Genomic DNA, 15722 nt, shown 5'->3' with positions numbered 1-15722 from the left:
AGTGACGAGGATTGACGCCGTACTTTGATGGCGTCTCATGTCCAGCTCACTCACCTGGACATTTACAGCCATTTATGATGGAACAGAGTTACTATTTGTGTTGAATCAGTGCTTTCTGGGTCATAATCTAAGAGGACACACACTTATTGTCATGCTTCCTACTGGTTGTTGATGTATTTGTGGTTAATTCAATTTAATCAATCAATACACTTTGCTTCTGCTTCTTGTCTCGGCCTGATCTGCTGATTCAATCTGTTAAACTTTCCAAAATCAAGTAAATGGAACACATTGAAGCTCTTTTCTACAGCGTAATGTGAAGTTACGTAGACCTAAGATGGTTTTGCTCATAGGCAGTAATAAGTGATTTAAACCTGGAAATTACTGCGCCCCATAAACGCAACTGTAATCTTTGGGTGGTTAGGTTAATGCGCACGCCTGGCACCTTTAATACATGCAGTATAATACGTGTCATAGATTTACAGTGTGGCTCCAGCTGCGGTCCTTCAGTGTTACAGTGTACAGAGTGCGGCAGTGTGACTGATGTCTCACTCCATCTAAATATAGACCTGACTGCATGTGACCGTCAACAGAAACGAGTCAATGCAGAGTCTTCTTTTGCATTCTAGTCGCAGTAGAAGAGATCCTCCGTGGAGTGGAATGTTAATACTAATACGTCATTCCCACCGTATCAAAGTCGGGATTGTGTGTGGGTGTGTGTGTGTGTGTGTGTGTGTGTGTGTGTGTGTTGAAGCGATGTAAAGACAGAGCGGACAGCGGTTCATGTAGCACTTTTAAAACACGATTTGCGGTTCTGTGTCATTACTCAAATCGGGTCAGTGAATCTCTGTTTTCTTCTGCTTCTTCATCAGTGTGAGTGCTTCTGTGCGTCTGTGTGTGTGTGGACCTGCAGATTAAACACCCCTGTTGCTCCTCCACTCCAAACTGTTGCCATTAGAGACAAAGGCCAGATAGAGGAATAGAAAGCAATCATGTGGAAGTTCTCTGTCACAGGCCGTCATGGCAGCAGAGCTTCATTATCCAGCTAGTAATGAATAATTAGATCCACCATTGGGAATCAAACCTCTATCATATCCTTACTAGTGGGATCAGGACATGATTGTACTGTGGTGGAGGGTGCAGGCGTGCGTGCGTGCGTGCGTGCGTGCGCGCGCGTGCGTGCGTGCGTGCGTGCGTGCGTGTGTGTGTGCGTGCAGGCATGTGTGTGAGCAGATAGAACAGATCACTGCAGTGGAGCTGGTTTGGTGACGTGTCACATTGTTTGGTGTCTGGCTGCAGTATGACACATGTTCCATTAGGTCTCTCTCTCTCTCTGTCTCTCTCTCTCTCTCTCTCTCTCTCTCTCTCTCTCTGTCTCCATCTTTTTCTTCTCACACACACACATACAAACCCGAGTGATGCGGCGTGATCAGCTCACCTTGGCCTCTCTCTGTCCGCCTATGTTCCATGATTGAGGGGAGGAGGGAAGGAGAGGAGGAGGCAGTGAGGGGGAGAGCAGCAGGATGAGCAGAGAGCTGTGATTGGCTGAACATGGTGTGATGTCATGCTTCGTGGCCTTGCTGCCAGGGCTTTTGTGAGGTTGACTGGTTTGGTTTGTGGCCCCCTGGGATACTTGGAGTGAGTCGAACGGGGCCCCAGCGGACTCGGGTCAACTTTCTGTTTGAAAACTGATCTCACTAATCGTATTTGTCACTGAAATGGAATATCAGGATAATTGCAGCGAGGAAACAGGCACAATAAAGTGAGATTACTACGACTAGAAGGCAGAATCAGGTTGAAACAGCTGAGGTTGTTTCTCTAAACGCCCACATTGTCCTTAAGTAATGAAGCTATGAATTAACTTCACTGAAGACGTACAAGTTCAGCCTGCTTCTGCCTCACTCGGATAAAGAACGTTGTTTTATTACCAAACATTAATGGTTCTGCCCTCCAGCGTAACCGGTTTATCCGACACATGGCAGGTTAGAGCCGCTCGCTCCGTGTTGGACTGTTAAGTGGCTGACATTTGTTTTTGTTTAATATCTATACTGCACTTCGTCATTTTGCTCTCTTTTCTGGAAAATGACATCACTGCCCCCTTCTGGTTGACGGCTGTATTAAATGCCTCATTATATAGTCTGACATCAGCCCAGAAAGTCCCTGAGCTCCAAACAAATATCTGCTCCTGTCCCTCCACTACCTCACTGCATTCAAAGAAAAGGAGAGGCAGCGAGCTCTTCCTCACTCCCTCCTTTCTGCTCCTCTTCATCAGCCCCTCACGTTGCTGTCAGGTAGTCTGAGTGACGGAGGAGAGGCGTCTGTATGTTTGTTTGATGCTGTCAGAGTTAATCCCACCTGCAAATAAAGCTGCAGCATTGATCTTCATCTGGTATAATTACAACCTGTTGACAGCAAGTCGCCATTGTCTGTCTGTCTGTCTGTCTGTCTGTCGCCTCAGAACCGTCAGCTGCTGAAGGACGGCTTCATGGTGGAGCTGGTGGAGGGAGCCAGGAAGCTGCGGCACGTTTTCCTCTTCACCGACCTGCTGCTCTGTGCCAAGCTGAAGAAGCAGATCGGAGGGTAAGAGACCGCAGAACGTGCTTCAAACGTACAAATACACAGATATACTTCTTCTCTTTGTTCCTCCATTCACTCCCCTCCGTGCTCCCCCTCCCCTCCTCCTCTTCCTCACAGTAAAAGCCAGCAGTATGACAGTAAGTGGTACATCCCTCTGTCCGAGCTCACCTTCCAGGGCCCCGAGGAGGCCGAGCCGCTGACAATCCCGCAGGTCCCCGACGAAGAGCTGGATGCCATGAAGGTCAAGATCTCCCACCTCCGCAGCGAGATCCAGAGGGAGAAGGTCAGAGACACGGATAACACACACAGACACACACACATGCTACCAGACAGAAGCGCCTGTACTTTATAACTCTCAATCTTGACACACACTGTGATTCCAGAGAGCCAACAAGGGTTCCAAGGCCGTGGACCGTCTGAGGAAGAAGCTGTCTGAGCAGGAGTCTCTGCTGCTGCTCACCTCCCCGAGCATGGCGCTGCGAGTGTACAACAGGAGCGGCAAGGTCAGCAGCCAGTCTCGCCCCGGCTTCTTCTTCAACTCTCTACCTCTTCTCCTTCTTCTTCATCATCATCACCCTCCCCCCCCTGTCTCTCTATCTGGCTCCTCCATCTGTTCTTCTCATCCTGCTGCTTTGGCTCGTCCTCCTCCGCTCCGTTCCCACAGCCCTAACCTCCTCCTGCTCTTCATTCCATGTTGTTATCCTTGACCCGTCTCTGAACGAACTGCACGTTAGACTGTTTTATGTCGGTGTGTGATGTCTTCCATCTTCAAAGCAGTTTGCATACTTGAAATGCCAAGAGAGAAACCCGAATGAAAGCTTCCATTAGACTCTACTAGTTATTGCACAATCCCTGCTTCCTCCCTGATTTAACTTGAGATATCTTTGTGTGTTTTCAGAGTTATATTTTCCTGATTTCCTCTGACTATGAACGTGCAGAATGGAAAGATATCATCAAGGAACAACAGAAGAAATGTAAGTAGAAACCAAGAAAGCAGGAAGGAATACGAATGAACATCTCTGTGTTATGGAGAGAAGCTCACAACACAACACAACTTCTTCTTCTCCTCCTTTTTTAAGGTTTTAAAAGCTTCTCCTTGACCTCCATGGAGCTGCAAATGTTGACCAACTCTTGCGTCAAACTGCAGACTGTCCATCACATTCCACTTAGTATCAATAAAGAAGGTAAGAGGCTCGGTTTGTTTAAGCGTTAAGTCAAGAAACGCTCAGTCAGACGATTAAAGGAACACAAAGATTCAGAGCTGTCGTATCCAAACAGCCTCTAACAGCCTCGTGCTGCGTCTCTAAGCCTTCCTCTCTTCCTTTCTTTCTTTCTTTCTTTCTTTCTTTCTTCCTCTGACTGTTTTTCCAGAGGATGAATCCCCCGGACTGTACGGCTTCCTGAATGTAATCGTCCACTCCGCCTCCGGCCTCAAACAGAGCTTGAGTGAGTCACCGACCTTTAACCTCTGAGCAAACAAACACAACACAGCGGATCGTCGCACAAAACAAGCAACAATATGCTATTTTTACAGATAAGGCTGCGACTGTAAAACAACTCAACACAAAGCCTTTCACTGTTTTACTCTTGTGCGGAGACGCAACTTTCCCACAGATCCAAACTTGAATATCTGGTTCGTTTGTATGAACTCACACACTTTCTGGTCACATCCATCTTCAGCCCTGAGCCCTGGCACTGAGCTGCACAACACAAAAACATGCTGCAGAAGAAAAAACCCACCACAAACTTGAATATGATCCATTTTAGAATGTTCCTAATATTTTTTTAAACATCTTTGTGTGTATTTTTGTTTTCATCCAGATCTCTACTGCACATTAGAGGTCGACTCCTTTGGCTTCTTCTCAAGTAAAGCCAAGACGAGAGTGTATCGCTACACCACCGAGCCCAAATGGAACGAGGTAACGCACTGCTGCACTATGGAACTCTGATAATTACACAAACACACAACTAAACAATCCCTGCGATCCAACTTCCATATGAATTATTAATTAGCTAAATCACACACATTTTTCCTTTTCCATATGAACACACAGCATTTGTACTTTTTATGCTTCCAGATAGATGAGAGATTAAGTAAGTATACACATAGATAAGATAGTATGTATATGAATAAATAACATCTATATTTATGCTCCATCTGCTCCTCTTCATCACCTGTCAGTCCATGTTTGAGTAATGAAGAGGTGACGAACAGAAGAATGTATGTTTAGCATCTGCAGCCCCTTCAAACACACACACACACACACTCATCACGCACGTATACACGCAAACAAAACACACAGTATGTCCAGTACACACACACACACACACACACATGTACTATAGGAGCTTCATCTGAGTTTTTTCCATCATGGGCCCCAAACACTCAGAGGGTTTTGCCCAGCAGAGTGGAAACAGTAGAAACTAATGAGTCTCTGCTGCTGCTGCTGCTGACTCACATCTGTCAAACTCTAAGTGAACCAACACAGTCAGACCTCCTTTACATAATTCTGGGAATGTTGGTCAGCTGTGCATTGTGGTCCATGTGTGCCTGATGGGGGATTCTCTTCTTTCTCAGGCAGCGTTTCTGCGTTTTCCATTCTCTCTGTTTTCTCAGAACCCTCTAAGCTCAGATGGATGTTTTTCTGCACCCTTTTCTTCATCAAACATCCCTTTTTTTCTCTCCCCCTCCCCCCCTTGTCTCAGGAGTTTGAGATTGACCTGGAGGGCTCTCAGACCCTGAGGCTGCTCTGCCACGAGAAGTGCTACAACAAGACCAAGCAGAACAAAGACGACGGAGACAGCACAGACCGCATCATGGGAAAAGGACAGATCCCGGTATGGCATGATGTCATCCCCTCCCCCCCTCTCTCTCCCCCCCCCCCCCTTCCAGGACTCACTCCTGATTGCAGTTATGTCACCTGTGCCACAAAGCATGAAATCCATATCGTTATTGCCCACTGGTTGTCTCGGATTCTACACGATATGGCAATTGGGTGATTTGATTAAGCGTCTGTAGTATGTAACGGAGCGGTAGTGCTGCCGTGTTCAGCCTGTGCCGGTGGGTGTAATTTCATTTACCAAAAAGGTCAAACACTGATGGAGTGTTGCCGTGTTCCTCTCTACCACGACGACGGACAAGCGACACGACGCCGCGCGCTCAAGGTTTAACCGTGAGACTGACTGATCCCTGCGGTTGATAGCGGCCGATCCGGTGATTTGGTTGCCAAGACAACGTGGGCTTGTAGATGTAGTCCAGCAATCATTTAGCGCATCGACGCAGAGGAGAAGACAAATATGCAGCAGGAAGGTAGAGAGAGGGCGAGAGACGTCACACAATCAGTGTGTGTGTGTGTGTGTGTGTGTGTGTGTGTGTGTGTGTTTCTGTCTACCTTTGATCCACATCAGACAGAGACGGGTTCAGGTTACTGAAACAACAACCCTCCTGTTTACCTCCACACACAGCTGGCCAGGTGTGTGTGAGTGTGTGTTTGGACACGACGGAACACTCGATACATGGTTTACGGTGAAGCTAGAGGTCTGAAATTTGGTCCAGAACCCTTTTAGGCCCCCAGAAACATATCAGAGTTGGTGTAGTCTGTATCTTCCTTTGTTAGGGGGGCCCCCATAAACCCCCATACAAAAAGCTGCAGTGTTGAGGTTAACACACACACACGGCTGATCTGCCGATCTGTCCTGTTTCATGTTATTTACTGTCACTCGACTCCATCTAGTGTTTGAACCGGTAACACCTGGACATCAACGTCTGCCTCACTTCCTCTGCTCCTTGTGTTTAATGTTGATTTTTTAAATTCAGCTCTGTGTGTGTGTGTGTGTGTGTGTGTGTGTGTGTGTGGACCCACAGCTTATTACTCTCACCTCATATATCACTGAGCCATGAACATAATGTATCTCTGCTCTAACAGGCAAAAGCTGGGCAAGATCCATTTGTATTTGTCGGCAAACAACATCAAGTTTTTCTAAAAATCTTACCAGGAAGCCTGAGGAGCTCTTATGACCTCGCTGATGTTGGGTGTAATTCTTTGTAGATAACTACCTCAAACCCACGAGCGCTCTCACTGGTGAAACCTTCAGATTCGGTTATGAGGAAACACGATCCGGCTTCATACGGAAACACACGCAGCTTTGCCTCTGTAAACGCCCAGCATGTGTGTATCTGTGTGTGTGTGTGTGTATGTGTGTGTCTATGTGTGTGTGTTCTTCTGGCTTTGCCCAAATGTTTTGCAGATGTGTTAAAGGAAAGTACAGAAAAATAACTCTTTGCAAACATTCTGGTCCTGATGAATCGTCTGTATTAAGACATAAACTGAACACGTGTAGCCTTTGTGTTTGGTCTCAGCTGGACCCTCAGACCCTCCAAGGCAAAGACTGGCAGAGGACGGTGATCCCCATGAACGGGGTGAGTGGGTCGCCCTCATCAATCTATATTCTCTCCTGATTTCAACCACCTGCATCTCATTTCTTCTATTTCACGTTTCCTCTCTCAGATTGAGGTCAAACTGTCCATGAAGTTCACCAGTCGGGAGTTCAGCCTGAAGCGAATGCCCTCCAGGAAACCCATGGGCGTGTTCGGGGTCAAGATCTCCACGGTGACCAGGTGAGTACAGGAAGAATGGCTTGGCTTTATGGACTCCGCAGCTCTCACTCTTTGAAAGATTCCGTCCTTGGTCTCTTCTATTTTCCTTTCTCTCACAGTATTTCAGATGCGGCTGACATCTGTTTGACTGTTTTGTGAGCGAAACAGAGGCTGTGCAGTTGGCTGAACATGAAACAACACAACTCAAACTGCAGCTATTAAACCCCCCCCCCCGCTTGTCCTCCTTATTCTTGCTGTCTTCCTGATGGGACACCTGTCTCTCTGATCGTTGTCTCCGTCCAGGCGAGAGCGCTCTAAGGTGCCCTACATCGTCCGGCAGTGCTTGGAGGAGATAGAGAGGAGGGGCATGGAGGAGGTCGGCATCTACAGAGTGTCAGGAGTGGCCACCGACATTCAGGCGCTGAAGACGGCGTTTGATACCAGTAAGCAACACACAGGGACATCAATCACGTTTAGGCTCCATTCGGGCTGTGATCTGCTCTTGATCTGTACGGTGAATGTGAATATGTTCCTTCATCATGCTTCCAGACTCCTGACTCGTATCTCAACATCCCACCTGCCCATGAACGCACCGTGAACATTGTAACACTGTGACTGCAATGCTTTTCTAGGGAAGAAAGCCGAGAGGTGTGACAGACAAGCGGAGGGAATCAGATTTTTCTAAACTTTGTATCTCTGTTGATCAGGTGATGAGTGTGGTAGTTGTGTTTTGGCGTTTGGCATTTTGCTGGAAATGAAACGATTAACCAGGTTCATGCACAAACTCAGTCATTAAAAATGCTTTGTGTGTTTGTGTGTGTGTGTACTAACTGTTTCAATCGGTGTGTGTTACAAATCTTCCATTCTTCTTCTATCATTGCCAAACGTCCTGTCTCCATGTCTTAACGTTGTTTCGCCCCTTTTCCCCCCCGACAGATAACAAAGACGTGTCCGTGATGATGAGCGAGATGGACGTCAACGCCATCGCCGGGACTCTGAAGCTCTACTTCAGAGAGCTGCCAGAGCCCCTCTTCACCGACGACCTCTACCCAAATTTTGCTGGCGGCATCAGTAAGTCCCAGTCAGATGTGAACGGCTGCTCCTTTGTTTACTGAGAACTCTGGTGAGCGTCACAGTGACAGGATCCGGTGTAAAGACGAGGCTCAGTGTGCTTTGTGTGCTTTTGCTCTTTGCAGCTCTGTCTGACAGTGTTGCCAAAGAGAGCTGCATGCTGAACCTGCTGCTGTCACTGCCAGAGCCCAACCTGGTCACATTCCTTTTCCTTCTGGACCACCTGAAGAGGTAAGAACAAGCAAACATATACACAATAAGTACGATCTCATAGATTGATCATCGTATTGATTTTTTGCCACCTTCTTATTTACCACTGATGTTCAAATTCGGATTTGTGCCGCAGCTTGATATGGCCTCAGTATGACATCATGGTTTCAGTGTAGAGTCTAATGCTGCTTTGTCCTCTAGTTACCATGGCGATTGTGAATGATGAGGCTCAGGCATTACACAAGCATAAATACAATACGTATGAATTTGTCTTATAGCTTTGTGTTTCATTTCCATGTACACACTGTATCTTATAGGTTGTGTACCAGACACACGCTTCCACTGTTCATAAATCAGAAAGTGTGACATGGGAACATCTGTTTTCATCTGTTTTTATCACCATATCCCGTGCGTAATAAACCGTGAGAATCATTCCTGTCTGCAGAGTCTGTCACCAGTCCTGCTGTGATTCAGACGCTGACACACTCAGATTTCCCGTCATTGCACAGATGACGTCACCCACATGCGGTCTCTCCCTTTCTCCACTCCGCTAATGCGCTTGTCTGTGTTTTGTCTCCCCAGGGTGGCGGAGAAGGAGGGCATCAACAAGATGTCTCTGCACAACCTGGCCACCGTGTTTGGCCCGACGCTGCTGAGGCCCTCGGAGAAGGACAGCAAGATCCCTGCTAACCCCACGCAGCCCATCAGCATGGGGGACAGCTGGTCCCTGGAGGTGATGGCACAGGTGAGCCAAAACAGGACCCCAGAGCCTCCTCTTTCACCCCCCTTATGTTTTCTGAAGAAGATGCACCATCTGTTTGTATTATTTCATCTTATTTTGTCTCTCTTAACTTTCCCTCCGTTCAGGTCCAGGTGTTGCTGTATTTCCTGCAGTTGGAGACGATTCCAACACCTGACAGCAAACGACAGAGCATCCTCTTCTCCACTGAAGTATAGAGAAAACTGCCCCCTCCCCCCCTTAGCTGAAACTTTACCTATGAAGGAGTGAAAACAAGAAGGACTCTGGCTCAAAGTGAACCTGTAATAGTACTTTTTTTAAATTGACTGATTCTTTTTGCCTCGTGCAGCTTGAAAGGGTTTGTTGCCCTGCTCAAACACAGGAGGGCGCTGTTTGGCCATTTGAGGACTTGAGGTCTACAGCGTTCCTCACACAGTTTCCTTGTGACCTCTGTGATGCCGTGGGTCCATTAATGACTTCACTTTGTCTCTGTGTTGCTCTTGACATCGATCCCTTACAGCTCATGCACAGCTGTACTTCACAAATCAAGAACTTGGAACTGCAAAGAATTAGTCCGAAGTGTGTCTTTGGGTAGTTTGTTTCTTATTTATCAGTTGGCGTTCCATTTAGTTGGAAGTAATTCGCCAACAAACACATGTTCTTTGCTTGGTTGGTAACAAAAATGGGGCATTGTACTTCATCTGGGTTTGTTTTGGACAATCATCAAGTCAAGACTTCATTTATCATCATGTCCTTTTGAGGAAATTCTCTCTCTCTTACATCATCTCATCACCTTGTGTCTGAGTAGGCAGGAGGAGACGTCAGTGGGATCTACAAAGAGCGTCTGGAGCAAGAAAGCCACATGTTTTAAGTGTTTACAAGGTAAACAAACCTGGCTGGAGTCAGAGAGAGAGACGCTGTGACTTACAGACGGACTCAAACTGCAATCTGACTCTCGTTTCCCATCCTTAAAGCAAATTTCCTCCATTTGTGTGGTTTGTGTCTCAAGGTTTGGTCTTCATCCCAAGTATCCAGGAAGCAATATATTTTCTAACATAGCAACTGTCTGTGTTCATATCTCTGTTGACGAAATGTCCTTCTTGCTGTAACAAAGGACATCTTGCCAAATGAATCTGTTGTTTGTTTCAAGGAGAAAAACAAACCGTTGTATTTACAGATACAGTATGTATATAATCTTAAAGTTGTATTTTTTTCTTTTGGTTTAACAGTGTAATCATTGTTATTATTATTATTATTATTGTAATTTATTTTGGGATCTTGGGGAGTTTTGGTTTGATTCAGAAGGTGGTGGGTCTTAGCCTTGACTTGGAGTCCTGCGGTGCGTAAGCAGGATTTAGCCTTTGATCTTAAAGACATAACTCAGCCTATTCATATCCATTTAACTCTTCTAAAGGTGACAAACACGTAGTTACATACTGTATGCTGCTGTGGAAAAGGCACAAGCTCTTTAACTGCTGGGTCGACTGTGTCCTCAGCAGTCTGTCTCACATCCAGAGACCATGGCCTCCTGTCTAGCGTAGACATTATGCAACGTCATCAAAACGGCTCACACATGGAACATCTTTCATTTTTACCATATGTGGATCTGTGGCTGCGTGATGCACTCATGCAATGTTAGAACTACTGTGTTGCAATTTAAGTTTGTATCTTGATTTAAATGAAGGAATATTATTTTTTTGCATCCTTTTCTGCTCTGTTCTGTTCATTTGATGGTCAAATGGCGGCATGTGCCCTTTAACTCTTCTCATCCTGTTACACCTGAAGGGCATCGACTCGATAGCAAAGGTTTTAAACGGCTCTTAAGATGTGAGATAGTAAAGTGAGGTTCCTAGGTTTTATTCCTGTATCCTTTCATTTAATAACATGCAGGCATGTTTTTATTGATTTGATTTCTTTTCACAATATGTGATCAGAGGCTTTGGCGTGAGGATGTTGCTAACTGCTTCTTACAGCATTCCTTTTCTGACCTATTTATATTTACATGGACTATCCTGTGGTGGCAGTATATCATTGGCATACAAATATAACTAGTTGATGAGTTTAATGGCTCCAATATGTGAATAATAAAACAAACGTCTGTATCTCTGTGCAGGGGCGCTGATAGAGAGGGGAGGCCCTCATTTAGGGGGCCCACAGCCTGGTGCGGCCCTCATTCAGGGGGCCCACAGCCTGGTGCGGCCCTCATTCAGGGGGCCCACAGCCTGGCGCGGCCCTCATACAGGGGGCCCACAGTTGGGTGCGGCCCTGAACCCTATCTACTTTTACATACATATCACTTCATCAATCTTTTAATGTGAAACTTCAACTAAAATGAGAACTTTCTTCATTTTGGCCAAAATGTGCGTAAGAAGTTGGATTATTTCATTTTAGCTTGTCATCATGACTCCAAACTGTCCAATCATATCATATTCTGTAATTCCCTCCATTCCCAGCTCACTTCTGTTTGTTCCCACCTCCACTATATTCACTGTAGCATGCACAACTTCATTCCAACTCTAAATTTGGATGTGAGACAGAACGCCTCTGCCATTCATCCAATCCTCTTTCTACAAACAAAACCGTCCTGATTGCCTACACTGCTCTACCCTATCGTGCCTCGACACATTAGCTTTCGTTTAGCGCTGCCATGTGGTTCTCCTGGGATAAAGTGAAACGTCGGTGGAAATTACGACGGTGGAAAATCTCGTCCAGTCTCCTGTTGCCTTTGCTGAGGACAGCCACACATCTTTAAGACTAACACAGGACCTGATAGACTGAAGCCTCCTTTTGTACAGTATATGCCTCTTCTGCTCTCCACCTTCATCTGACTGTGATGCTGTAACTCAAACTGTGTAACCTTTCGTCTTAGTGGGGCTAAGTATTTTCTTTTAATCCCAAAGGACAGCCTTTCTTCTTTTTTAACGCCTTTTATTTGTATTTATTTAGGTTTTTGTCACAGTTTGCTCTATCAATGTCTACTGGATCTATTTATTTGTGATATAATATCATCTAAAGCTAAATTAATATTAGAAAAATGGTCTTAAATGGTCTTATACTTGCTATGGGGAAATGTTGAGTCTCATGTTGCAGTCTGTTTATGTACTATTTGTTTATGATAGTTAGCCACACAACATCCTACTACAGGTACCAATGCTAAAATGGTTTCTAACAATTGTGTCCCTTGACTCATGACCACTGTGTAAAGTTAGAAACATTGTGGAACCCCAAAACGTCCTCGGCGTCGACTCATCTCTGTAGTGTTGTACGACAGACTGGCCACTGTGACTGTTCAGCTATCTGACTTAGAGAACTAAACAGCAGGTGAAGGTTTATGTTAATTTAAAAAGAAGATTCTGTCAGTTTCCATGACTCCAAACCTCCTCTCCACAGAGCTGTATGATATGTATTATATTAGAGAGTACATAATTTGGTTTCCATTTTATTTATTGTGGCATCCACTGAAATGTTGCTGATGAAGGAGTGATCATGCTGGTGCAGCTCTATAGTCTCTTTGAAAAGCCAAACTGTCAGTATGTGGTAGAGGAGATAATCGTTTTTACTGCTCTGAAATCTGAATTGTTTTGGTCTGTTGATTGTCGGTGTAACTGCATGTAACCTCAGTAATACAACTCTTTTCATAACCTCGGTCCCTTTAGTTCTGTATGTGAAAAGGCAAGTAAGAGAACAGAAAAAGATTAATTTAATGGAATATTTGTGGATATGAAACTATGATTCCAGTGTATGAAACTGAATGTGAAAGAAAATCTCTTCCATTTAATGTAATAACTGCAACATTCAGGCTAATTGTCACTACATTTCCATATGTACTGTCAAAATGTGGCTTTGCGCCTTCTCCAAATCACACTGACATTGCTTTGAGCTACTTTAACCTTTGGGAAATATGCTGGTTTTGTTTTATTCGATATCTAAAACCCAAACCGAGGAGGAGACTTGCAGACCAACCACAAACACTTTCTCTTTTTATCTTGCTCAAGTTTTTTAAAGATTCCTGTTCCCGTTCGATATTCAGTGTTCTGCTTGTAGAACTGTAAAAAGGAATACTGAGGGCAAACATGTTTGGAAGGCATTTGCAGCCTATGTTTGTACACAAAAATGTTAAATAAAATCTCCTGTATCTACAAAAAGGATATTTTGGACATTTTAATGGGATATTGGAGAGGGAACGTGGGCCAGTTTATAGGGGGAAGAGTTGATGTTGTGCTAAAAACTATGTATACATAATGATGTCTCAAATAAATGTAACAATGACATCATATTAATTCACTCAACAGCTAGTGAGAGCAATAAATCCCCCCAATGATGAGTATTTTCTTTAAAAAACCCTTTGGTCTACATCAGTTGATCTATCTCTATCTCTATCTTAAATCTTTTTTTTTTCTTTTTTGCAATTTGTTTTTATTGAAGCAGATATTGTACATGACATTGTGCATACAGGTAAAGGGAATTTTGGAGATCATTTTTTATATAGAAAGAAGGGAAAGAGGTGTGTGAGAGAGAGAGAGAGAGAGAGAGAAGGGAGGCAGGTTGTGATATCCCTACTATTGTTGAACTTTATTCATAGACCCTGAGGTAAAATACAAGTGGGCTGGAGTTGCAATGAAGTATAGGGTACATACAGAACTTACAGGATGATGTCAAACAGCAATGTAGGTTAGAACAAATTGCATCATAGGTTGTGATAGAGAGAGGGAGAAACAAACAGGAAATGAAAAAAACAGAGAGATGGCATCCCGCCCCGAAACCCCATCCAACCCCACAGTCATACAACCCCGCATTCACACATCCCCGTCCTGGACTGCCTGAAATGCAAAATAAAATGATAAAATAAAATGAAAAGGAACTGATCTGTGTTCTGGTATTCAGTCACTGGTCTGGCAAAGCCTGTAGATCTGTGAAATAGGAGAGGAAGGGTTGCCATCTCTGATAGAATTTATCACTGTGGTTCCTCATAGTGCATTTGATTTTCTCGAGTCTAAGAAAGTACATTGTATCCTTAAGCCATTGCGAAATAGAGGGAGGGGTGAGGGATTTCCAATGTAGGAGCAGGCGTCGCCTGGCAAGCAAAGAGGTGAACATGATGATTTCCTTTAGTGGTGTGTTAAAACGGTGTATAGGTCATACGGAGTACCGAAGATGGCAATACAAGGGGAGGGTTGAATTTGTATTCCCAATATGGTGGACAGTGTGTTGAAGTAACCAGCCAAGTAGTTGAGGAGCCTGGGGCAAAGAAAAAACAGTGAGGCATCGAACATCTATTACAATTACAGGTGCTGGTCATATAATTAGAATATCATGAAAAAGTTGATTTATTTCAGTAATTCCATTCAAAAAGTGAAACGTGTATAATGTATACATTCATTTCACAAAGACTGATATATTTCAAGTGTTTATTTCTTTTAATTTTGATGATTATAACTGACAAGTAATGAAAACCCAAATTCAGTATCTCAGAAAATTAGAATATTGTGAAAAGGCTTAATATTAAAGACACCTGGTGTCAAGCCACTCTTGAACAAGAGACAGCGTCAGAAGCGTCTCGCCTGGGCTAAAGACAAAAAGGACTGCGGAGTGGTCCAAGGTTATGTTCTCTGATGAGAGTTAATTTTGCATTTCCTTTGGAAATCAAGGTCCCAGAGTTTGGAGGAAGAGAGGAGAGGCACAGAATCCACGTTGCATGAGGTCCAGTGTAATGTTTCCACAGTCAGTGATGGTTTGGGGTGCCATGTCTTCTGCTGGTGTTGGTCCACTGTGTTTTCTGAGGACCAAGGTCAACGCAGCCGTCTACCAGGAAGTTTTAGAGCACTTCATGCTTCCTGCTGCTGACCAACTTTATGGAGATGCAGATTTCATTTTCCAACAGGACTTGGCACCTGCACACAGTGCCAAAGCGACCAGTACCTGGTTTAAGGACCATGGTATCCCTGTTCTTAATTGGCCAGCAAACTCGCCTGACCTTAACCCCATAGAAAATCTATGGGGTATTGTGAAGAGGAAGATGCGATACGCCAGACCCAACAATGCAAAAGAGCTGAAGGCCACTATCAGAGCAACCTGGGCTCTCATTACACCTGAGCAGTGCCACAGACTGATTGACTCCATGCCACGCCGCATTGCTGCAGTAATTCAGGCAAAAGGAGCCCCAACTAAGTATTGAGTGCTATACATGCTCTTACTTTTCATGTTCATACTTTTCAGTTGGCCAACATTTCTAAAAATCCCTTTTTTCTAATGGTCTTCAGTAATATTCTAATTTTCTGAGATACTGAATTTGGGTTTTCATTAGTTGTCAGTTATAATCATCAAAATTAAAAGAAATAAACACTTGAAATATATCAGTCTTTGTGGAATGAATGTATTCATTATACACGTTTCACTTTTTGAATGGAATTACTGAAATAAATCAACTTTTTCATGATATTCTAATTATATGACCAGCACCTGTAGTTTAGTTCAGTTTCCTTGTCCATTATGTGCTTTGCAGTTTTTTCCTCCATACGTCACTTACAAGAA

At 44.4% G+C, this 15722-nt stretch overlaps 1 protein-coding gene across 1 annotated transcript in view; it reads left to right on the top strand.

Annotated features, from left to right (window-relative positions):
- bcr (BCR activator of RhoGEF and GTPase) overlaps positions 1 to 9859 on the top strand; it is a 55829-nt gene extending 45970 nt beyond the window's left edge. Inside the window, exons 9-23 of the mRNA XM_076143345.1 lie at positions 2456 to 2577; positions 2692 to 2857; positions 2958 to 3077; positions 3473 to 3548; positions 3654 to 3758; positions 3946 to 4020; positions 4396 to 4493; positions 5281 to 5412; positions 6935 to 6994; positions 7083 to 7192; positions 7475 to 7614; positions 8108 to 8242; positions 8368 to 8473; positions 9035 to 9197; positions 9320 to 9859. Coding sequence (XP_075999460.1) covers positions 2456 to 2577; positions 2692 to 2857; positions 2958 to 3077; positions 3473 to 3548; positions 3654 to 3758; positions 3946 to 4020; positions 4396 to 4493; positions 5281 to 5412; positions 6935 to 6994; positions 7083 to 7192; positions 7475 to 7614; positions 8108 to 8242; positions 8368 to 8473; positions 9035 to 9197; positions 9320 to 9409 — 1698 coding nt within the window. The 3' untranslated portion in view covers positions 9410 to 9859. The remainder of the gene's footprint in view (positions 1 to 2455; positions 2578 to 2691; positions 2858 to 2957; positions 3078 to 3472; positions 3549 to 3653; positions 3759 to 3945; positions 4021 to 4395; positions 4494 to 5280; positions 5413 to 6934; positions 6995 to 7082; positions 7193 to 7474; positions 7615 to 8107; positions 8243 to 8367; positions 8474 to 9034; positions 9198 to 9319) is intronic.
- The last annotated feature ends 5863 nt before the right edge of the window (positions 9860 to 15722 follow it).

This window comes from Genypterus blacodes, unplaced genomic scaffold, assembly GCF_046128005.1.
Source record: "Genypterus blacodes isolate CSIRO-AG114 ecotype Tasmania unplaced genomic scaffold, CSIRO-AGI_Gbla_v1 ptg000023l_1, whole genome shotgun sequence".
Taxonomy (NCBI): Eukaryota; Metazoa; Chordata; class Actinopteri; order Ophidiiformes; family Ophidiidae; genus Genypterus; species Genypterus blacodes.
The sequence above is the reverse complement of the archived record's forward strand: the minus strand, read 5'-3'. Positions and strand labels throughout refer to the sequence as shown.